Source organism: Hipposideros armiger, unplaced genomic scaffold (genome assembly GCF_001890085.2).
Source record: "Hipposideros armiger isolate ML-2016 unplaced genomic scaffold, ASM189008v1 scaffold_17, whole genome shotgun sequence".
NCBI lineage: Eukaryota > Metazoa > Chordata > Mammalia > Chiroptera > Hipposideridae > Hipposideros > Hipposideros armiger.
Genome location: NW_017731367.1, coordinates 3,440,058 through 3,463,780, shown reverse-complemented (window position 1 = coordinate 3,463,780; position 23,723 = coordinate 3,440,058). Strand labels below are relative to the sequence as shown.

Sequence of the window (23,723 nt, the reverse complement as noted above, 5' to 3'; positions counted from 1 at the left end):
GAGCCACCCAGTTTGTGGCGCTTTGTTATGGTGGCCCTGGGTTAAAATCCCACCTCTGCTCTCAGCTGTGTGATAAGATCACACTAACCCATTCCTCAATTGCAAAATGGGTGTGAGGACTCAGCGGGCAGGTGCTGGCAGGACAGGAATGAACATGGGGCTAGAGGGGCACTCAGAGGCCATCCTTGCTCATTTGACAGGCCCCACACCATGGGAGGGGCCTGCCTCTTGTGGTCCCCAGTACCCTCTCTCGATGCTGCACAAACCGTTCCCCTGGACGGGCCTGGCCTTGGGCTAGCTAGTTCCTACTTGGCCTTCAGATCTTGGGTTAGAGTCCCTTTCAAGGAGGCTCTCCTGAGCCCACCTCCAGGTGGGGCTGGTCTCCATCAGTCGCTCCCCTGCTCTGTTTTCTGCCTGGAGAGCACAGTCCTCCTAGGGCATGAGGAGGGGACAGCCGGGCCTGTGGGTCCTGCTTGCCACAGCTAGGCCCTAGGGACGATGCCTGACACGCAGAAACGGCTCAGTCCCGTATTGTGGGGTTGGGAGTTCCAGGGACATTGGGCCAAGAAACGGAAAACCATCCACTTGAACCCTTTGGGTGCTCTGGGCAACACTGATACCCACTGGTCAGCGAATAATGAGACCCCCCATGTTCCAAGAGCAATTAAATGAATAGCTAACCCAGTTGTCACACTGTCATCCAGGGGTGACTGTTAGGGGTGGGAGCCATTGTTGTACGCACAGAGTTACACTAGGTCTTATGTCTTAAAGTTTGGTTGGCTACAGAAAAAACACACACACACTTAATAGGTTAAAATATCCAAATAAAATTTACTGCAACTTTTGTAGAATTTAATTTGTGCTACAAGACATGTTGCATAGGAAACTATTTTAATCCCCTGAGGAAAAATATCCATGGTTTAAGGTGCAACTGGTTTTGTTTCTTCTTTGGGGAAAAGGTGAGAGATGATCTCTGGAAAGAACGAAGGCGGACAGTCGAAAGCAGAATTTAAGGTGATTTCGTGTGATGATTGGGGAATCGTGTGTCTTGGTTCTTGCAGCATAAAATAGTGGTTTTTATTGTGTTGTTTTTTTCTAGCCAGCTGACCCTCAGTAAGTGAATCAACAGAGATAAAAGAATGTCTCAGCCCAATCAGGGTTATGCATTGATTAGACTAATTAATGTGTTTCAAGAAAGCAGACTTAGAGAATGAGATTTGGGACCCCAAGTGGCCCAACATCACCTCATACGAGCACAGTGTGTGTCCTGGCACACTCCTGGGGACCAACTCTGTGGATCTGCCAGATATTTCTTCAGTTCTGTCCCTTATTCTTTGCACGATGCCACAGCTACGATGCCAGTGTAGAAGGCAACACAGCCAGTTGGCCTACAACCAGAGAGGTTACCAACACGACACTCTGCCAAGTCCCAGGTTTTACGTGGGAAATATTTTCATTTTCAGAATGTTCCTCCTGCTCAGGTAATCTATATTATAAATAAAAATGGCTTCCTGATACCATTCAATTCCAAGGAGACATGGGACACACCAGGAAGGCGGGGGGGGGGTGACATTGTAGATGAAATGAAGCGGAGTTTGGCACATGGCAGCAGCACACTTGCACATCAGCACAGGGTGTCCCTTGCGGTGAAGTTTCCTTCGTGTCCACCGGGAGCACTGCCCCGCCCCCAGGGAGACACAGGACGGTGGCGCCTTAGCCGGTAGGACCACCTCACTCGCAACCGGGCATCGTTCCTTTTGAGTGACTAACTGCACACAGGTGGGGACCGGCACCCATTACTCGCGGGGGACTCAGTGTTGCCCACAAGAAGGTCCCTGTGCGCCGTGGCTCGTCATTTACTGCACCATGAGGCAAAGGGACGGGAAACAATAAAAATAAGAGGGGAGAGCAGGACCCAGGGAGCTCGCAGAGAGCATGCGCCTGAGCGGGACTGACTGACTGAGAAACCATGGTTCCTACGTGATTGACTCTTTGACGAGCATGGAGTAGACGAGAAGCAACACTCCAACGCGCAGCTTCCGGCGCGAGGTGCTGAAATGCCAGGTGTGTCTGGGAATAAGAAATGCCCCCAGTGACTTTTAAATACATATATACATCTGTCACATAATTTAAAAAGGTCTTTCTAGAACATAAAAACCTCAACAGCATCGGCCCCTAAAGTTTTTTTTGTTTTTAATCTTTACGCGCCATTAAAAAAGTTAGATACCACCTTTCGCATAGGTCCCCTCCCCACCATACTTTAAAAAAGTGACTTTAAATTTAAACGTATACTCAACAAATAGAAAGCTATTTGATTGGCAATGACCTGCAGTAGAAATTCCCTTCAGGCCGCCCCGCCGTGGCGGCAGCAGGTGGAGCATGGCATGTGCTTGGTCCTGGGGTGCGGCTCCGCCCGGAGTGACCCTGGATGTGTCTGAGCAGTGACTCCACGTGACGGGCACCCAGGACCGTTGGAGGACGCGCGCCCCAGAGCAGCAGCAGGTGGGGGGGACCCGTTCAAATCACGAAGTCGTCCTGGTCCGCAGGGCTGAAGGCAGCTGCTCGCAGAACGTCCAGGGAGTTCACCAGGATTAGCGTCCCCGTGAGGTGTTTCCAGCGCTTGGTGATGGGGTTCTTCATCCTGTCCAGGCCTGTGTGCAGCTCCTGGATGACATCCCGGTAGCTGTCCCCAACCTGGTGGCTCCAGGTGAGTAAAAAGTCATACGCCGGCTTCCACATGGCCTGGATGGCGGAGTCGTCCACAATACCGGGGAGGGGAGGGGAAAAAGATTAGAGGACAGTAAGAGATTCGATCCTATTACCTGCTCCGGTTCCTCTGCTCATTATTTATGCTCTTCTTTTAAGAGTAAAACAGACCCAAAGAAACAGGTGGAGCCGTCTGTCCCAGGCCAGCACATTCCAGAGGGAACAATGCGATTACCGCAACAGTAGTCGGAGGTAGGTAGCACAGGGCGTCTGAACGAACAGAAGGGCTGTCTGTCCTTACAACCCCTGCAGCACTTTCTAGCTATGCATTTATTTAGAAATTCACCATGTAAATAAAGGCGCCCTCATGCTCGGGAATTCCTGCTTCCTGGGTCTCCGGGAGCTCCTCCACACACAAGCAAGAGAGCAAAGAATCCCTGAGCAGGAGCCGGGCCAGCCCTGGCCCGTATGCCCCAGGTACCCATCCAGCACAGTCCTGGGTGGAGACGTGGAGCGGAACTGATCTCAAAGGGCTCTATTATTCAATCTGAATGAGGATGGGACTAGCCAGGGAGGGGCAGTTCCGCAAGTGCTGTGCCCACTTCCCGGCTGTCAGAGAGCGGGACTCACAACTGAAAACCCCAAGAAGGACGAGACCTGCCCCCACTCGGTGAGTGCTGGGCACACGCTCTCCCGCTTGCGGCTCATTTTGTCCTTGTAAAAAAAACGCTCTAAAGTGGATACTGCTGCGACTGCATTGCCCAGGCCGAGGGACGCTGCCCCTGCTCACCTCGCTGTCCACGACCCCGTTCCTGTCCCGGTGGGGAGACTCGTACGCGTCCATCTGCTGCTTGGACACCTTGGCCAGCTTCTCGGCCAGCTCCCTCCAGCGCTGCGCCACCTCGACGGCCGTGGTCAGCAGCACAAAGTCCTGGATGAGTCTGACCACCAGGCCCTGGCAGTCCAACTTCAGTAAGGCCTGGGGACGAAGGGGGAGGGTGGGTGAGAGGCAGCGCCCAGGGCTGGCGCCGGCTTCCCACGTGAGGCAAGCGCTGGGAGGCCCGGGAAATGCCCCCAGACCCCAGCACCACCGCGACTCCCAGAATACAGGATAAGCAGTGGACAGAGTTTGCCAGCGTCCTCTCTCAAAACCCATGTCCACCTGGAACCTCAAGATGTGACCATACTTGGAAGCAGGGTCTTCACGGGGGTAATCAGTTAAAATTGGGTCACACTGGATTGGAGTGGGCCCCTTATCCAATGACTGGTATCCTTACAAGAGCAACAGACACAGAGGGGAGAAGTGCAGCTAAGGACGGACGCAGGGACGCGGTGACGCAGCCACACCACTGGAGCAGCCAGGAGTCGGGGCGGAGGCACCGACTGGATTCCCCCCACAGCCTCCGAAAGGAACCCACCCTGCCGGCGCTGCCAGAGCTGGGGAAGAATCAACTTCTGTTGTTTTGAATCTCCCTGTTTGTGCTGCTTTGTCACGGCAGCCCCAGGACACAGAAACACAGGGTGAGTGTGGGTGACAGGTGTTCATCCTGCTCCCAGTGGGGCCACTGAGAGCGAGCGATGCCCTCGGCCAAGACAGACGGCATGCCTGGGCTCCGAGGAGGGTGAGCTGGATGGACCAGCCGAGTGTGACTTGGCCAGAGGGGTGCTGCACGGGCAGAAGAAACGCGGGGTGCTGGCCTCGGATTAGGGTCTGGAGCTCCGACTGAGGCCTGGGACTCTTAGGTTTTGGGGACAAAGTGAAGGCCCCTATGGAGGAGAGAATAAAGAAAACAGAAAAGGGCTCAGGCTGAAACAGGGGGTGCCATCAAGAGGCGTTTTCCAGAATCAATAGGATTGCTCCTCGTCCAAACTGCAGGAACTTTCTAGTGTGACTTTAGGACAGGGGTCATTAACTATGGAGGGACTCGGGAGGGGAAGGACTGTCCGTCATGCCGGGGAGAAGGCAACGGGAAAGCCCTGCCCAAGTCCCTGCTCGGCCCTGACAAGCACGCGGCCGTCTTGGGACTTGATTCCTTTCTACAAAAGGAGCTGGATCAGGCACGCTTCCAACAGAAGGCTCGACAGCCTTATGTATTCTGTGCAACCCCATCATTTCCGGCATAAAGAAACGCAACCAAAGCAGCTCGCACAAACCAGCAGGTCCGCTGGTCTGCACACATGAGACATACATGGGTTGTCACCCCAAGTTACATGATAGCTGCTGGGTGTCACGTATGTGGGTCTGGTGTGATCCAAATTATGAACGAGGCCAGCATGGTTAGCGTGCGGCTTCGAGGTGAACAGGATGACATCACCCAACAGGACCCCAGGAGGGCAGGAGAGCGGGCGTGCTGGAAGTCACTCTCCTGTACCACGGAAGGCTCGTCTCAACCCCCACTCTCGTCCACGGAGCCTCTAACGTCCAGCACACCCCACATACACCCCAACATGGGAAAAGGCTTGGCTTCCCAGGAAGCGGGCCTCAGGGGCACCCCTGAAGATGGTTTCTGACTCTCCCTCGGGACTTCAGACAGGTAAGGATGAGACCAAGGACATGCAGGAGCAGAAATGTCACCAATCCTGGCGTTCACTGTCCCTCGACGCTCTGCCCCGGGCACCTGATATCACTTGAGGACTCCAAAGATAAGGTGCTACAACCAAGCTAACCAACGCCTCCCCAATGACCCAAACGCACAGCTGCCGCGAGCTCCCTGACACACGCAGTCCCGAGTCAGTGTCACAATGTGCCGGGCTGCTTTCTTTACAAGGGAGCACGGCTATTTTAGACTGACCTTTCTAATCTGCATTTTATGTTTATTTGGGGGAGCTTGACAACATGAAGAAGCGATGACTTCTCTGGTAAGTGCATTTGCTGGGCGGGGTGACCCAAAAACCTTTTAGCTGGACGCCTGGCACCTCAATCTCTGCAATTTAAAGCACGAGTGACGGCGACAGAGTACTCTGATGTCACCTTGCATCAGAGAGGTTGGCAGCTAGCTGTACACGGAGCCGGCAGGAAAGGAGCCGGAGGACACGTGGTCCTTTTCTGGGCTGGTTTGCTTGCTTAATAAGCTACTATTACTGAGTGCTTCCTATGAGCGAGGGACTGGGCCCACGCACAGCTCAGAGCCCAACACGAGGCAGGTGCCGAGCTCACCCCATTTTGCAGGTTAAGCCGAGAAAGGGGAAGTGAGGGGCTGCCACACCAGCTGAGAGTGAGCGCCAGATCCCCTAGGCAGCCTGTCCCGGCTCCTACCCCCGGGGTGGGCCGCAGACACCTGCAGACTCTGTGTGGCTTGCCGAGGGCTCCACAGCTCGAGGTGACAGAGGTGGAGGGAGGTCCAGGCTTCTTTGTCCCCAGGTCAATGACCTTTCCAGTTCTGTGGGCACCACATGACATCAAGAGCTGAACCAAACAAAGCACTGGTCTGGGTTACGTTTCATTTCAACTTCCTATCTTTTCACACATGATGTTTTGATTTGAGCTTTGATATAGTCAAGCGAAGTTGTTTACACATTTCAATGTCTATTAGCTTTGAACTTCAGGAGATATACGGAGAGCCTACACATGTGTCTACGTGCACCGGGGAGGGATGTGTGATGAGCTGGTGGAGCTTCTGATTCAGAGTCTACGGGTGTGGTGCGGTTTAAGCCCAGACCCGCTCGGCACAGAGGCTCCTCTGCAGCCACGCCTGCTGTCCTGAGAGGGCGTGCTGGCTGACCACAGGGCTCGACAGTCGTCACTTGGTGTTCCCACTCGGCTTTCGTTCACAGCCCCCAGTGCACACAAAGCAAATGCGTGTGTGCTCAGCTGCCTGGCTCGGAGGGGGCCTCGCTTTGTTACAGAACACGCCAGTCACCTGCTTTCCACTCAGGTCATTCCTGGCAGGAACGGTTCAACCCGCTCTCTCCCCAGAGGCTCAGGGCGCAGGACACACAGGTCCCGAGAAACGCACACTGTTCTCTGTCCACCTGTCCACCGCTGGAAACGAGAGTGCGGACCCTGTCCACGGCAGGCCCAGGGGCCACGTTCAGGAGCACGGAGGGTGTATGTACACCCAAAGAAGGGTCATTCAGTCTACTCGCTTTACTGACACTTGACACTTGCAGGACTTTTAAAATACTTGCCTGTCGTTCGCAGGCCTTGCTCTTCCCAAAGTGACACTCGCTGCCATGGAGCCGACATGTCTCCTCAACTCCCTGCAGTGGGCCTACAGGTCACGGAGCAAAGGCGGATGGGCGTGCAGACACACATGGGTGCGGGCATCTGTAACGGTCAGACAGAAGCTGCACGTTCTTTCCAGGCCTGAGGACCAATGGTGCCTGCCCACGCCGCGTGCCCGAGGCCTCCACGGCAGGCACAGAAAGCTACCTACATACATGCTAAGCTGGGAGTGGCAGAATGTGGGGCAGCATGTGTGGCAACATCCCAGGGGACCGAGTCATCACCACAGCACAGACACTGCCACTGGTCACCTCTGGGAAGCCCTCTGCTTCTGCGTTTGCTCTTCAACACTGCAATATACCAACGCGAATGGAGCAAGTGCTGTCTTTACAAATAGAAAAGTCAGTGAGGGCTCATTCTGGAAAAAACAAAACCTGGGCGGAGCCAAGACAGTGGGGCAAACCCAAAGACCCCTGAAGCCCAGACGGTCCTCGACAAGTACAAAGGGCACAAAAACAGAGCCTGTCACCAACACTGCAGCTCAGGTCCGCGGTGCAGATTGGACCGCAGACCCTGGGCCCACCAGCCATCCAAACCCCACCTGCCAGGTGAGGAGGCGAAGGGCGAGCCCCTCTCACTATGGGCCGCAGGTTTGAAATCAGATGGGGGAGGCAAACGGCCAAGGGATCTATGCACAGACTCGTGAGGGTGTCCCCAACCTGGCAGCCCTTCGACCTGACCCGTACCTCTGACCTCTAACCTCTGCTAAAAATGAACTCCCCACTCGTTGTCTTAACAAGAGTAAATGTACTCCACGGATGGCTGTGGAAATGAGGCCCCCACCCCCAGTCACGGTGGTGCTCTGAAGGGACGACACGCAGAGCGTGGCAGTCCACTGGCCACACCTGGATTTACAGAAGCACCTGGACCCATTTGGACTGCCGTTCACTTCCCCTAAGGTCCTTAATCCCCCTCAATGCCTACGGGGTAAAGCACAGCATCATCTGGCCCAGGTGGCTCCATGCCACTATCCTGTCGCCCCATGTACCATTATCCGTGCCCCCAAACCTCTCCAAGCCCCTGGCTGCACCCGACCCTGTGGTCCTCTGCACCCCTGGCCCCTGCCCACACGGTGGCTCCTCCTGGCAGCCCCCCTCTGTTGGCGGGGTTCCTGCACAGCCCTCCGGCGTCAGCCCCATTTGCCTTTCCCTGGTCCACCCACCCCAAGGAGGTCCTTTTCTTTGGGGCCCATTACAAGTCTGCCTGGCACTCGCTGATCCTTCACTCCGAGTCTTCCTCGAGTGACAGGTCTGCGTCCCTTGAAAGCCCAGCACCCAGCATTGCCCCTAAGCACAATGTCGGCACCAAAGAGATGTTTAACGAGTGTCGGGCACAAACACCCACTCCTGCTGTCTGCGCCCGCTCTTCCCGGAAGTGGAGGCCACACACCTGCCACTCAGCTGCCCCCACCCTGCCTTCCACAACAGACTCTGACTTGAAAAGCTCTTCAAATGTGTGGGTCCATTCCAGTGCCTCCCCAGGGGGTCCACTCAATGCCCTCTAACCCCCAGGGGCTCCATCCGCCCTGCTACTGTCCTTGGGGTCAGTCCAGCACCACCCCTCCCCCCACTTTCAATACGGTCTGGGGCATCATTGGCGCCGGGTGGCCATCCTCTGTCACTGACAGGCATGGCTTCTACTGGAGAGCGCGGCGCGCCGGGGACAGAAGCATCATTCTCTGACTGAGGTCACAAACCGTGTGGGTGAGAATGGGCAGAGCACTCCAGGAGGCCCACGCGGTACACAGGATGCCCCGCGGGCAAGCTCTGATATGGAAAATATGCACTGAAACCACAGAAAGACGGAGTGGAACCAAAGAACAGAAGCAGGTCTGACCACAGGAGGCTGCGTCCAGGTCGGATTCTCAGCCTGCATCATCCATCCATTCATTCACTCATTCATCCATCCATCCATCCATCCATCCATCCATCCATCCATCCATCCATTCATCCATCCATCCATCCATTCACTCATTCATCCATCCATCCATCCATTCACCAAATGTCTGAGTATTTCCTATGTGCCAGGGTCCTTTCTCTCATGGATTTTGTATTTTTAGGGAAACAATGAGACACAGGAATCCAAGTACACAAAGCCATTTCAGATTTAAGAAAGCACCGCAAGACAATAACACGAATGATGAGGTGCAGGGAGCCAGAGGCACAAGGTGGCTTTGCCGAGAGTTGCAGGAAAGGTCTGAAAAGATGAGGTTTGAGCTGGTCGCTGAAGGAGATGAAAAGCCAGCCACGTGAAGTCGGAGGCAGGGAAGAGGATTCCAGGCAGAGGGGGCAGCACACGCACAGGCCTGAGGCGGGGACACGCTGGGCGGTCCAGATGCAGCAGCAAGGCCGGGTGGCTGGTGTGCAGGGAGCACGTATGGTCCCCCATGTGGGAGACGGAGGAACAGGCCTTACCGCAGCGTGGGGGCAGAGCAAGGGGCCTGAACCCCATTCCGATGGCAGGGGACAGACGGGCAGCTCTTCATTTGATTCCTCTTTCCTTCCCACCTCCCTGCACAGTTGTGGTCCAAAACCTTCATCCCGTCTAATTCATTTAATCACCGTTTCCACACCAAGGAATCCTTACTAAACAGATGACTATGTTCACGACCAGAGGGGTGGGGCAGAGGGGGTCTGGCTGTGACAGGGTGGAGGGGCAGGTGAGGCCCGCGGCTGAGGCTGCTCAGTGACATCTAAGTCCCTGGAAATAAAACACCTGGTTTCCAGGGACTCCTCAAACACCCGGGATAAGTCAGTCTGTGGTGTCTAGAAGTTTGGCCAACCCTTCAAATCTGCTGCTCGGAGATGAGGAGGAGATAGCAGCCTCGCAAAACCGGTTTCACTTCAGCACCACAAGTCTAACCTTGCCTCAGGCAATGCTCCTGCCAAGATCAAGTTTCATTTCCTCCTCTCGGGGAGTCTGGTGGGTGTGGGGCTGGCAGGGGCGGGGGAGGGTCCAGCCACACACACTAACCCGAGAGGCCAGCCAGAGAATCTGCTATCAGAGAAAGTTCCCCAAGTTGGAAAAAAAGAGGGATCATATAAGTCTTCTGAAAAGAAATGAGGAAACAGAAATAAAAGCCACCTCCTCAGACACTTTCCCACAGCTGGGAAGGCGCCGCTCGGGTTGGCGCATTTTTCACCTGTGCCCGTTCTAGGCGAGCGTTTTTTAAGCTGCTACAAAGGAGCAATCGATACTCTTCAAGCTCCATGAAAGCAGATTCCACAATGGATGGAGAATACCAGCCTGAGGCTGGATAGAGGGAAACACATCCCCCCGCCCTCTGTGCCAGGTGGGATCCATGAAACGTGGGCCTGACACCAGTTTCCGGGAACTGATTTTATAGGGGGGGGCCAGTGAGGTGTGCCCTGAAGGTTGGGACATGAGTCATCATGGTGGGGGGACCCCACCGGTGCCCAGGGGATTCCCTGCTGCCATCACTCACCCCCAAGCCACGACAATCCCATGTCCTCTCCACTAAAGCTGCCATCACCAATGCCACAGAAACCTCCTGGTTGCCAGGGTCACCTCTCTACCCGCCACTGCCAGTTCCCAGCTCCCTCCTCTGGGCAACGTCAGGTTCTCATGCTGCTCCATGCGCCTGGCACTTTATATCACCACGGGCCACTGTCATGCCTGTCTTTCTTCCTGCCTCGCTGCCTCCCAGGCTACCGCGCACGCCCCCCGCAGCAGCGGCCAGGCTACAGTGCATGGTATCCCTGCCCTCTGGGTCCAGGGGGTGGCAGAGGAACGTGTGTGCAGCAAGCGAGCCTCAGATGCACACCTACGTCTACGCGGACGTCCTCAGACACACACAGACACACCTGGCTCACCTGTTCCAAGAGGCACTCACACAAAATGGCAGGTGTTGGGCGGAAGGAGGGGAGTAGAAGTGGCAGAAGCGGTACCAAGTCACACCTTACAAAAGTGAGGAGACAGCCAGTGGAACACGGAAGGAGAGCATATGGCCAAGTCCCCGAGGTTTTCCCACAGGGACAAAAAGGAGAGATGTGTCCCTATCAGGAGGGGAAAGGAGCTGAGACGACTTCCGTTCCAGAAAGAAGTCGACAGAGAAGGTCCAGCAGACTCAACGAGTGATGCCAAGAGGACATTATTAAGCTTCTCCAAGGTCACTGCCAGAGCGTAACCAGCTTTTAAGGGAGGGGTTGCCAGTGGGGTGTGGGGCTGGGGCAGAGCCAGGCCTGCTGGAGTTTCCCAGTTGGCTGGGGGGCCGGGGTGAATCTGTATTGTGACACCAACTTCCCCCTTTTACTTCTTAGGATTCCAGTTCCCGGTTGTGCTGGCAATACAGAGGCTGTCCTCACCCCAACTCGAACACACACAAGAGGAGGAAAAGGAAACAGTAATTCAGAGAGATGGTGGGAGCCTCGAGTGTGACATGGAGAGAAAAACTCCCGTCAAAATAAAGTCCGACTTTGGGGCAGTGGTTCTTAAAACCTGAGTCGCAGATCCTGTTGGGAATCTGATGAAAGTATAGATCTTCTCCTAAGAGATCGAAACAGCCAGTTGGAGAACAGGGTCCCCCGTGTCCCCATCCTACTGGGTATGAGGAGACCCATTCAGACACCTGAGAGGCTCACAAATTCAGTGGGAAAACAGACCAGAATTATCCTCACTGCAGTGGCTCTGGAGTTGTTTGGGGGTCCTCACAGGCCCCCCATAAGCGCCCATCTCCAGATGCATGCTTAAAACCCGCCCATGTATCTCAGGAGCAGAGATGAGCCCAGACGCCGGTCCAGGTTCACTATAAACCACACCTGTGCCCTCATGGGTCAGGAAAAGGCGGGGTTTCGCCCCATCCTCCCCAGACCCACGGCCCGCGGGCGCTTACCATCATGAGCTCCTTCTGGAAGGACTTCCGGTCTTTGCTCTCCGCGTTGTTACAGTCCTCCTTCAGTTTCTCCAGGACAGACGCCACCCGCTCCGGCTCGCTGTCGAGCTCCGCGCGGCAGAAAAAGGTGAGCGGGAGGTTCCCGTAGCCCAGGGCGTCGGCGAAGGAGCGCCAGCTGCTGATGTTCTCCATGAGCAGGGTCCGCACGGAGGCGTAGATGTAGGTGAGGAACTTGCAAGGCCGCAGGATCTGCTCCAGCAGCAGCGACGTGCTCAGCTCGGGCCCGGAGAGCAGGCTGGGCCTGGCCCTGCCCACCACAAGCACGTTCTTGGCGTGCACCAGGCCCACCTTCCCCTGGTGGTAGCCGATGTACCACTCCTTGGTCCACAGCTGCCCCTTCAGGCGGATCTTCTCCTCGCTGAGCAGGGCGATGGCGTCGCCCTTCTTGTACTCCAGCAGGTAGTGGTTCTTGCTCTGCCGGACCACGGTCTTGAGCAACTTGCCGAACTTGAGGCTGGACACCGGGCGGTCCTGGAAGGTTGGGTACTTGGTGGTGGCAGCAAACGGGGACAGGATGATTTTCCCGACCTCGTTCTTCTTGAGAAACCGTCTCTGCCCGGACGGCTTGACGGCACTTTTGGGGGGTGGTTGGGGAGTCTGGACGCAGAACTGGGTCAGGATGGCCTCCTGGTCGTCTTTCACCTGGACCCGCAGGGTGAAGTCCGAGAGCTCGCTGGGGTTCCGGCAGCTGATGGGGAAGACGAGGCGGCCCACCTTGCCCAGCTTCACTTGGAAGCCCCTCACGACTTTGGCCTGCTCGCCGGCTTTGACCTCGTAATGGGTCATGTTGGAAAACATGCAGACTTGGAGGTCCTGGGGCCGGGACAGGACGAACTGGTGCTTGCCCCAGAGCTGCAGGGCCACTGGCGCAGGGCTCGGGGCCTGACGGGTGACCTCGCTGACCAGCAGAGTTTTCGGGGCACAATCGTGCCCAAAAATGGTCACCACGGTCTTGAAGGACGGATGAATGTGTTTGGGGCCGTAGAGACCCACTGTGATCTTCTTACTGATGAAGTCCCATACGGTGGAAGGGTAGAGAATGTTTGGACCGTGGGCGACAATGGCCAGGTACATACAGGGCTCCAGGTTGTCCAGGTGCACCTGGACCGTGTCCCCGTAGCTGTAGGTGAGTGGGATGGGGACATACGGCCCTTCCTTTAAGTCGCTCCTCAGGCACTGGAGGCCCACTGTGCTTTTGCTAAAAATGTCGTTTTTCACCTCGGCCGAAACTTTCATCTCCAAGATGATAAAGGTTTTCACCTCCAGGGTGCTCAGTTTCACCTCCAGCACGGGGCTGATGCTACAGCACCTGTCACTGTTGAGCTCCAAGGGGGGGTCCAGCAGCGCTTTCATGGCGATCTGCTGCGTGTCCCCCGGAGCCACGTGGCCCTCGGGCACGTGAATGCTGATGCTGGTGTCGGGCAGCTGCACAGAGCCCCCGCAGTGATCCAGCTTGCACACAATGTTTGTCTCCACTGCCTGGGTCTGGCCCCACCCGGGGCTTTGGCCCAGCAGGTCCAGGTCGTGGCAAGACCGGGCCAACTTCCGATGACTCAGCCAGGCAGCTCGGAAGTCCTCCCGGCTCTGGAATTGCTCGGGGGCCGGTGACTTCAAGCCCGTGAAAAACCCCGAAGACGCAGGCGCGTCGGACTTGGCTTGGAGCACGGAGAGTTCCGACAGGCTGTAGGAACGTTTACTTCTGAAAAAGGGGTTGTCCCGCTTGACCGGCGGCTCGGCCTGGAGTTGATTTGCGGCTGGCAGCTCGTCCAAGATGTTGCCGGTGCTGCTCGTGGTGGCCAGGCTGGACTCAGTGAAGGAGGACGGGCCTGTGTCGAAGAGCAGCAAATCCACAGTACTCCTGGGCGCCAGCTCATCTCCGCCGGGCATCGCCGGCACGTTCCCGTTCAGAAATGGGTTTGTGTGGACCCCATTCCAGAAAGGGTTGTTACTGTAGGTTTTTCCCAATCCCTTCTTGTCATCCGTCCATCCTCCGAGCAAATCTAACTCCTTGGCTACTTCGTCTGGGCTGTCGGGAAGGTTGTCAATCATCCCACTGTCACTTAACGTGGAGTTCCGGTAGTTTAAGGGCTGCACATAGGAGGATGGGATGTAGCCCATCTCCGTGGTGTTGTGCGCATACCACCACTCCCCGCCTGAGGTGTCCAAGACGTAGAGATGGTCACCCTTGGAGAACTTCAGGGTGGTGAAGTTGTTGGGGCAGTAGTCCTTGATTGCGATCACTTCCTTCGCGTTTCCAAAAGGTGTGGGATTGTCTCCTAGCAAGGCACTGGGAGAAGGCACTGTGTGAAACACAAACAAAGAACAGACGGTGAGCACGAGGCCGGCGGGGCTGCAGGACACCGTCCAAAACCAGGGGGAGAGGGGTCCAAGAGACAACCACCAGCCACCAGCGGACGTGGGCAGTGAGCCAGGCAAGCAACTCACAGAAACAAACCAAAGTGAAATCTGGTGTGGGATTCAGCTGGCCAACAGACTGAGGAGAGCATGGGCGCTTAGCACACGCCATCGCGTCGGCGTGTGGCACTCCGAGCCGGGGAGGCCAGGAAGGAGGGCTCTCTATCATCCACAGACATGCAAGTCGGCACAATGGAGCCGTTACCATGTCCTTGTGTTTCAAACATCTCATTTTGACCAAAACTTTCTTTATCTAACTAACCGACCAGAACTGCTGCTAGGTACTGAAGGGGAGCAGAACAGGTCACCCCCAAATGTGCCTATGTTGAGTGGAAGACAATCAAGGCCCAAAAAACTCGGAAAAAGCTTTTTACCTTCCCCTGACAGAAAGAATTTAGACAGGGGTCTGTCCAGGAAGAGAACTATCACTACAAAGAGTGTGAGCCAGGAGTGGTGGGCTGGGGGAGCTCCTCCCTGGGTCCCACTGTGTCTGCATGGCAGGGCAGACATTTACATTTGTTTATCAAACATTTGCTCTTCCCATCTTCCTGTGAACTGTCCTCCTCCCCTTTGAAGTCCCAAACCCCCCACCTCCTCCTCCTTAGCCCAGGTGGCATAGAAGCTCTATTTTTGGCCTGACCGCCCCGGGTCTCGTATTCTTGTGGGGCCCCATGTACATATGTAACTAAATTTGTGTTTCTTCTGTTACTCTGTCTTACATCAATTAGACCAGCCAAAAGAGACTATAAGGTTAGAGGAAAAACTGCTCTTCCCTGCAGCAGAAGATAAGTGAATGTGATTTACTTAGAAAACACAGTGATGTTCCCGGTTAAGTGACCCACAGCATGTGGCCAGGAGCTGGAAGAGACGAGCCTCTAAAGCGCCTCTTGTGCTTATGAGCTGATCCCATGTTCTGCCTTCAACACGAAACAGGTAAGCGGAGGGGACGGTTCCCTGGACTCTCAGGCCCGTTTCTTCCATTCCCAAGTTGCACCCATCTTCATCAAACTGTTTATATGAAACAAGACTTTTGAGGCTAGTCTCTTTCAACCTCCTTGAAACCATCATTCAAAATAACAATGTGGAAATGGCCTCTCCCACATACCTTAAAAATCAAAGGTTTATGTCTGGTCAGAGTTCACATTATTTTTGAACAACTGTTTAAAACAGTCTAAAAAAATCTCAACACTTTAAACAGCGACCCAAGCTAATGTACGGTTCTTGGCGTCCAACTTCAAATGTTACCAGTGTAGAGAGCAACTGAAGTAGCCAAACATAAGTCATCTAAACAAGTGGTGTGTGTTTTGAAAAATAATGGATCATTCCAGACCTCAGTGTTTTATCTCCCTCCCATATATGACAAAGTTTATAAAAGGACAATGTTCTTTCTGATGGAAAAAAGCCCATACGCTTCTTCCCCTCCCCCACCCAAACTGTGCCTCGGTTTGCAGTTTGCTGATATTCTGGCTTCCTGTACCAAACAATTGAAAGGAAGCTTTTTTTTTTTTTTAAAGAAATTTTATTGGGGAACAGTGCATTTTTCCAGGACCCATCAGCTCCAAGTCAAGTAGTTGTTTCAATTTAGTTGTGGAGGGCATTTTTCCAGGACCCATCAGCTCCAAGTCAAGCAGTTGACTTCAATCTAGTGGGGGGAGCAGCTCCTTGGCCCATGTGGGAATCGAACCGGCAACCTTGGTGTTATGAGTCTGCGCTCTAACCACAGAGCTAACCGGCTGCCCCAAAGGGAAGCTTTTTTTAAAGCTCCCTATGTATCAAGCAGAGAAAGGACTATATTTTTAGTTGAACAACAACCGTATCTCCTCTAATATATGATTAAGTCGACAGGCATTCCATCAAATTTGTCCTCCAAAAAAAACACCCCCACCTGCCAGCTTCCCTTTCCTCTGAAAGGAAATAATGAAAATTAAATTGTGTTTCCTTGGCCAAGCTTAGGAAATAAAGCAGGAAGTTTCTATTTATTTCCATTAATTAAGTAGCAGAGAGATATGCTTGGGAGAAAGCATACCTGAGCCCTGACGGCTGGCACCTACTTCCCTCTGGGTGTTGGGGAGAAACTGGCTCCGGGGTCACTAGATCTGGGATTTTAATCCGGGCCCTCAGAAGCTGTGTGACCTGTGGAGCCTGAAGTCTTCGTGATGGAGAAAAACATCTTTCTTCAATGGGCTCTGGTGAGGATGAAATGAAATCATGCTGATAAAGTGCTCAGCGGAACGATGCTTAGCGCAAGGTAAGGACTCACAAAACGTGATGTTATGGTGGACATCTCCACCCCACTCCAAATTTTATTTTTCTCCGTAGCACTTATCATCCACTAATGTGGCACCTTATTTATCTGTCTTGATTTTTTTGGGGGGAACACTCCATCGCCCTATTAGGTGTAAGCTCTGTTAGGGTCTGTTATGCTCACAGTGGTATCCTAGAAATAGGCCCTGACACATGGCAGGTGTTCAATAAAGGTTCGTGGAATGAAGGCTCATCCTGCTGCTTACAACAGGGAGGTCACATCCATGCTATCGGGTCAAGGCGCTCACCAGAGGCAAAGTGAGAATGACCCCCCCACCCCCCACCCCCCTAAAATCACACCAAAGAGAAATCAGCTGAAGGGAGAGGACTAAATACAAAACAGCCAAGTACAAGGGAGTGGCTTCGAGGGGGAGGTAGGCAGAAGGGGGGAGGGGCCAGGCTGGGTCAGGCGGTAAGAGAAGACCCTGTCTTCCACTACGTTGTCTAGTCACGGGTTCCAGTCATGTGAACCACTTTCGTTTCCCTCACGTAGCTAAAATGAAAATGTCACATGAAAATTAAAACCAAATGAAAATTAAAGAAAGCCTGCGAGCTATTAAAATCTTGTTAGAATCCCTCAAAAGTTATATCCCTATTATGTTCCCCCAGTATAATTCCCTTACAGGAATGTTTTTTTTAATTAAAAAAAACCAAAGCTATTAAAGCTGGCTTTGGATGTAGCCTAAGAAAATGCATCAATGCAAATTATCACTTTAGTCTCACCAGACTGAAGAATTAAAAAAAGCTTCACTTAAAATTCCAAGCACTCTCCTTAGGTCAGTGGTAACAGATTTCACTCAAGGACCAGGCTGGGAAGGTGCTCTTTCTGGTCAGCCCCCCCCCACCCCCCCACCCCAGGGCAGTGGACAGCAGTGTGAACTCCCTTCTAGAAGGGACCCTCCATCCGTCAACTGCCACAGAGCTCCTGGGGACACCAGGCGGCGGGGAATTCCATCCAATCGAATGCAGGAAAATCTCTATCGCGCTCCATCTTAATGAATTCTGGGGAGTGCTACCCGGATTCACAGCTACCTTGATTTTATTAAAGAACAGCTGGTTCCCTGGGTGTTGCACTGAATAGTACATTTCCTGCCCTCCTGCCTCACTTCTTATGCAGGCAGAACAAGCAGCAGTGGCAGAAGATTTCACAGCAGGTATTTCGGCTGGCAACAGTTCCCACCTTGAAGCCTGTTCCCTGTGTGGTTTGTGTGGAGCTGCTGGGCTGGAATGCTGCCCCTGAGCAGTGGAGTCCAGAGGGTCTGTGGCCCGCCCCCCCCAGGCGCTAACAGCCCCTCCTCTTACCCCAGGCTGTCCTTTGTTGCTCCCCCCCCCCAGCTGTATTCTTTTTAGGAATAATAGCTCCGCCCAGATCATTGTTTGTTAAAATTCAACTCTCAGCCCCTTGTTTCAAGACCCTGACCCCAAGCCCACGATTTATGCTCCTATTTCCCTGCCTTAACTGTGATGATCTGGGCTAAGGTCAGAAAATAATGCCCATTACAGTCCATGAAAAACAAACGGTTCAGTTACTTAGCGCAACCCCAAGAACTCTGCTGCCCTTATCGACAGTCTCACAACTCTCTTTGTCAGCCTTCTTTCAAAAAACACGGAGAGCGGAGAGCGATGCTCTGGGCCACAGCAGAAGTACAGAGAGGTGAGGAAAAAGGGGGGGCAAAGTGGGAGGGCGAGGGGGGGACACAGGCGCATGTACGGAAGACTGTCAGCGCCTCAGGGGAGGGGTCTCCATTTTATCTGGGAGACAGCAGTTTGGTACAAGAATTACCTGCTCAGCTGACTTTGTGCCAGGAGCTACAGATATAAAAGCAAAGAGAAAGGACCTTCTGCACGATGGTGATTTCAACAGAGTGGGGTTAACACTGCGGAAAAGTCAAGTCATGATGATCATGATGGGCCGGGTGGCGGGGGGGCACAGGGCACCCCGAGAGCTCACAGCAGACACTGGCCGTGGCCCATTGAGGTCAGGGCAGGCTTCTAGGAAGAAGATGGATGACCCACCAGTAGCAGCAACCTTAGTGTCCAAAAGATGGGTTTTCTCATCATCCTCGTCTTTTGTGGATATTAGGAAAACCCACAGGCACCGGGAGCTTAAACCTGGGAGCCACCTCTAAAGCAGGTGTTGGCAAACCCCGTGGCCACATCCATTGGCTGTTTTTGTAAATAAAGTTTTATTGGAACTGTCGACTGGACAAAATGATTCACCACAAGAGGGTTTATTTGGGAAAGAAAAAGAAACAAAACAACGGCAGCAGTGTGAGGACGCACCCCTCCGGCCGCCCACGTGCAAAAACTGACCTCTTCCAAAGATGGCCCCCTATATAAATAAATCTTGCTCCCAGAAGTTGGGACCATAAAATTTTAACAGGAAGTCAGGACTAGAGAGTAACAGGGAGCCCAGCTCCACCCACAGTCCTGCAAACTCTATGGTCAGTCACTTTAAGACGCCAGTTCACATTTATCAGGACACAGCCATGTCCATTTGTTTACTCTCTTCCATGATGGCTTTCAAGCCACACCAGCAGAGTAGCATAGCTGTGACAGACATCATATGTCTTGCAAGGCTTAAAATAGCTCCTCTATGACCCTTTGCTGGAAAAGCTTGCTGACCGCTGCCTCAGACCACCCTGTTCCTTCTCTGGCATTTCTCAATAATTCATCCAGTCTCCTTTTCCCTAGTTTGCTGTACCCCCAAGCTCCCTACCTCAAGGTCACCAAAACACATGAAAAGAGAAAACAAGCATTATTCTGTATGAAGAAGTCTCATTACTAAAGGGAAAATTCAAAACAACCTCCCAACACATCAAAAAAAAAAAATCACAAAAACCCAACCCAAACCAAAAACAAGTGGTTATTTATCCAGGGCTGAATTTATAACATGAAGTGTAGAGAGCTAACCTTTAATAATCTGAATGTGAACTTGGCAACCTTTAAGTGGGATGTCCTTGGGTCTTTGAGCATTTGCAAACCCCCACCTCCTCCCTCGGCCACAGTTCTGTCCCCAGGAGCTCACCTCTGACATCGTTGAAGCTTGTTTCTGGAAACCCTTCGCTCAGGTCAATCAAGGTCCCCTCGGACTTGCACCGCGGGAGGCCGCTGGAGTTGGCAGCTCGGATCCGCTGAGCCGCCATCTTCAAACTCTCTTCCTGGGTGAACTGCTACGGTTTCATATTCCTTCCTCCAGTTTTACCAGCAACTGCTGATCTTCGGTCTCAAGCAACCATGCTGCGCGGCGGTGTCCACTGTGCAATGTGCTTCTTCCTGGAAGTCGAGAAAGGAGAAAAAAAAAGAATTTCCCTTGAGCAAGTGTAACATGGGTCAAATAGTAATTTTATGGGAAGTGGGGCCCCTCTTTCCTCCAGGGGCCATTCCAATAACGACGGACCCATGTCCTTTCCGGGCCCAGGAAAGCAGCGCAGGGCTCTCGGCCTGGGCTCTGTGCCCACCTCACGCCCACAGCCTCAGCGCTCTTGGTACACACAGGTGGTGTTTCCCGGCCTGCTGGGGGTCCCCTCTCTTCCTGGAGCACAATGGGGTTTGTGACATTTGTGCTAGCACCTAGCCAGCCCGTGCATTACAGCCAAAGAGGAGGACAAAATGGGATCTGTACAGTCTACGCTGCTAGCTGGGTTTCCAGGGTTCAGGCAAGGAGATATAAACCAGAGAATGGCTGGTTCCATTGTAGAACAGCCACGGCCATGATGGGGCAGCCGGGCGGCAGCGCTGAGCACAGCCCCTCATACTCTGCCCATGTTCTCCTTAAATCCTCCCTGGCCCCCAAATAAACAAACAATCATAAGTAAAATGCCCAAGTGGCCATCTGCAAACGTAAGGTATTTCCGTGTAACTTACGCAGGTGAGACACTGTATTGACTGAGTCACTGTGCTCTTACTAAGCCAGCACAGGACGTTTCTGTGGGAATAACGCAAGAATCACTCCCAAGGCCTCCAGCTTTGTTTTTGTTTTTTTCTGGGAAGGGGCACACAGGCATTTACATTTAGGGGGTTCTTGGATGGATGAGATGATTGGCTGTGAGTAGACCTTCACCAGGGTCCACGGACAGGAAAAGGACCAGCCAGTATCAACGCAGTGAATTTCACCTGCGCTCCAACAAAACAGGGCAGACACACCACAGCTGGCCACAGCTGGCTGGGAACCTGAGGGCAGGAGAGTTTCACCCCCAAATAACTAAGTTCATGTAACCTGGTCTAAGGTCCCTTGTTTTGCTATCCAAAGACAGGTGGACATGCAGTTTCTGACCCAGTGTGCCGCCTCTACTCATCAGAGGGACCTGGGGGGCCCAGCAGCGCCCTCTGCGGCTCGCGCTGTGGGGGCGACTTAGCTTGTCCAGGGCCACCCCTCCCCCAGGCTCTCGGGCAGCGTTGTGACGGACAGCCAGCTGTGCAGTGGGCAGCCCCAGGTCCGCCTCCACGCTGCTGTTCCAGGGGTGGTCTTGCGTTCAATATTTAGCCCCGTGAAGCCTGTTTCCTGGTATAGCGCAGGGGTAGTAAGATTGGATTTGTGTGCAGAATAAGGTAACCCCTGTGAGGCGCCTGCACCGAGCAGCAGGGCCCTGATGGCTGCGGCCCCCATAGCTGGGGCTCGGCAGCCCTGGTCCCGGTGAAGGGTTCAGGGGTTGCCCTGGAGACTCTGGGAAGCCGCAGAAGGTTCCTGACTGAGAAAGAGAACTTCGGCTGCAGGTGAGAAAACGGAAGCAGCACTGCCGTTTATCTGTGAGAACGACTGACGCAGCTTAGGACAGGCTGCTGAGCGCGCCAGTGCTGGCGGTGGGGTGGAGGGGGGCACGGCAAGAACAGGAGACGCCAGGGCGAGCCCCACCATCCTCACAGCCCCCCACAGACAGCCACGTCCTCAACAGGTGATGTGGGTGATGTCTGGGTGGGGCTGATTCTATCCCACCTGGGAGATACACCACCATGCAGCACGGTTGCTCGCACACCTACAGGATGCCAAGATGGCTTTCCAGGGGGCACCTGGGAGAACCTGGAGTTGGCAGGTAAGAGGTCAACATTCCAGAGTGATTAGGTCCTTGCTTTCCCTATCACTGCCAAGAAGGCAGGCAGCTGGGTGGGACCAGGCCCTTAGGGGTGGGCATCACGAATCACAGAACCCCTGGAACTCCAGGAGACTGATCATTTCTTTATTATTGACGGGGTGACATAGCTATGACCCTGAGCCTGTGGAGAGCCAAAAAGTGTTAGCAGTTTATGTAAAGAGAACTGCAGTCCCTTCAAAAATACAAAGATACCCTCACAGAGGTTGTCATTGAAGGAACAGGTGAGCCACTAACTGTGTGGCCTTCGTCCCGTCAGCCAGAGGGAAGCCTTGACACTGAAGTCCAATTCCTCGGTGACCAGATGTGTCGCCTTCTCACTGAGCGTCACTGCACCGTGTCTTCCACAGGACATGGGACGGGGAGTCCCCGGTGCTCAGTGCCCTGTGTTAAGCCCAGAATGGCAACTTTTTCTCCAGGGGCAGTGGGAGACGGTCCTTCAACAGCATCCTGACACCCACCCGTATCTCTGTGGTGAGTGCAGGGCACCGTCATCCCTTGGGGACGTCATTTTACAGCAACGTGAGCGGCCCCCGCGGGACCAAGCCTGGTGGGCTCGCTCTGCCTGGCACCTCCCTGACCAGGGACCATCAGGTGAGGGTTCGGAGGGAAGCTCCGCCCCTCCACCAACTCCAGAGCTGGGAGAGAGGCCTGGAGTCGCTTGCCCAGGTAGGACTCCGGGAGGCAGTGCCCTGTTCCCCTGTGCGACCATTTCTTTCCAAACCCGAGCGCAGCATGTCTTCCTTGCAGCAATGTGGGACCCCTGATGCCTCCCACCGTCCATCCCACTTGGGTCCTTCCTTTTCACAAAGCTGCCCGGGGCCAGGTCACTCCCCGACTCACATCCGTCAGGGTGCTGCTCGGTGCTTTTAAACCATCGGTGTTGGACTTCCTGCCCAGGCACTCAGGACCTCCAGGGCTCGGTTTTCACCTCCTTTTCCCAGTTTCCAACTGACCTCTGGCCCCAAGGGAATCAACGACCACACTCAGACCACATTCACACACGGCTTCTCAAGTGCGCCCACACTTCTCAGCTTCTGCTCGCTGAAAACATGCCGCTCGCCTGTGCGTCCAGGAAAACCTTGTCTTTCTCCACCCTCCTCCCCGCAGCCCTGCAAGCCCGAGTGACTCAGATCTGCAGCCAGTGTCCCCAGCCTCAAATTCAAGTCTCAGGAGCTTGAGTACCACGCCTTGCAAATCAGTGCTTGTTTTATGAGAAAAGTAACGCGGGGAAAATGCTGCGATGGTCTGATTTGCTTTATAAGGAGCTCATGGAGGTTCATTAGTGTTTTCCTAACCACTATTATTACAAATATATTTATATATAAATATGTATTTATAAGTATATAAATATATCACTACATTCACTATACATTATACTATTTTCCCTACTCATTTTTTTTTAAGATTTTTTTTTATTGGGGAATTGGGGGGATGGGAACAGTGCTGGGGAACTGGGGAAGGGGAACAGACAAGTTGCTGTCCTTTTGTTCTTCAGTCTAGTTGTGGAGGACATCGCTCCACTGGCCCAAGTCAGCACCATCATTGCGCCCTTTTTCCGGGTGAGGCAGATCAGTCGCCGGCCTCCGGACGGCCACTCACCGCGGCTGCTGGCCACTCATACCGGCCGCCGGCTACACACGGTAGCCCATGGCAACCCACTGCCACAGGGGCTGCAGCCTACGCCGTCGCCAGAAACCCACGGCAGCCCAGCTCCAGGCCGAGCCGCCGTTCAGCATCCTAGCTGTGGAGGGCAGTGTCACTGGCCCTCATATGTGGGATCCAACCGGGGCCCTCTGGCGTCCCAAGCCAGCCCTTAACCATCGCGCCACTCGGCCGACCCTTCCCTACTCATTTTTTACCGTTTTCCTTTTCATTATTCATTTTTTATTATTTATCATCTTATTTCTACCGTTTTCCCCATTTATGTACCTGTTTTAAATATCTGCAGTAAAATGTTTAAAAAAAATTCAGGGAAGTAATATTAGGACACATTTATCACCTGCCTTCCCAGACACGTGGGAGTGTGTGTATGTGTGTGTGTGTGTGTGTGTGTGTGTGTGTGTGTGTG

At 53.8% G+C, this 23,723-nt stretch overlaps 1 protein-coding gene across 6 annotated transcripts in view; it reads right to left on the bottom strand.

The window, feature by feature from the left end:
* Positions 1-811: 811 nt before the first annotated feature.
* The window catches only part of SH3BP4 (SH3 domain binding protein 4), an 87,591-nt gene continuing 64,679 nt past the window's right edge, over positions 812-23,723 (bottom strand). For all 6 annotated transcript variants that reach the window (XM_019630057.1, XM_019630084.1, XM_019630065.1 and 3 more), the window contains 4 exons: positions 19,591-19,838; positions 11,784-14,143; positions 3,497-3,685; positions 812-2,742 (listed from right to left, as the gene is read on the bottom strand). In XM_019630057.1, the coding sequence (XP_019485602.1) occupies positions 2,518-2,742; positions 3,497-3,685; positions 11,784-14,143; positions 19,591-19,708 (2,892 nt within the window). In that variant the 5' untranslated portion in view covers positions 19,709-19,838 and the 3' untranslated portion in view covers positions 812-2,517. The remainder of the gene's footprint in view (positions 2,743-3,496; positions 3,686-11,783; positions 14,144-19,590; positions 19,839-23,723) is intronic.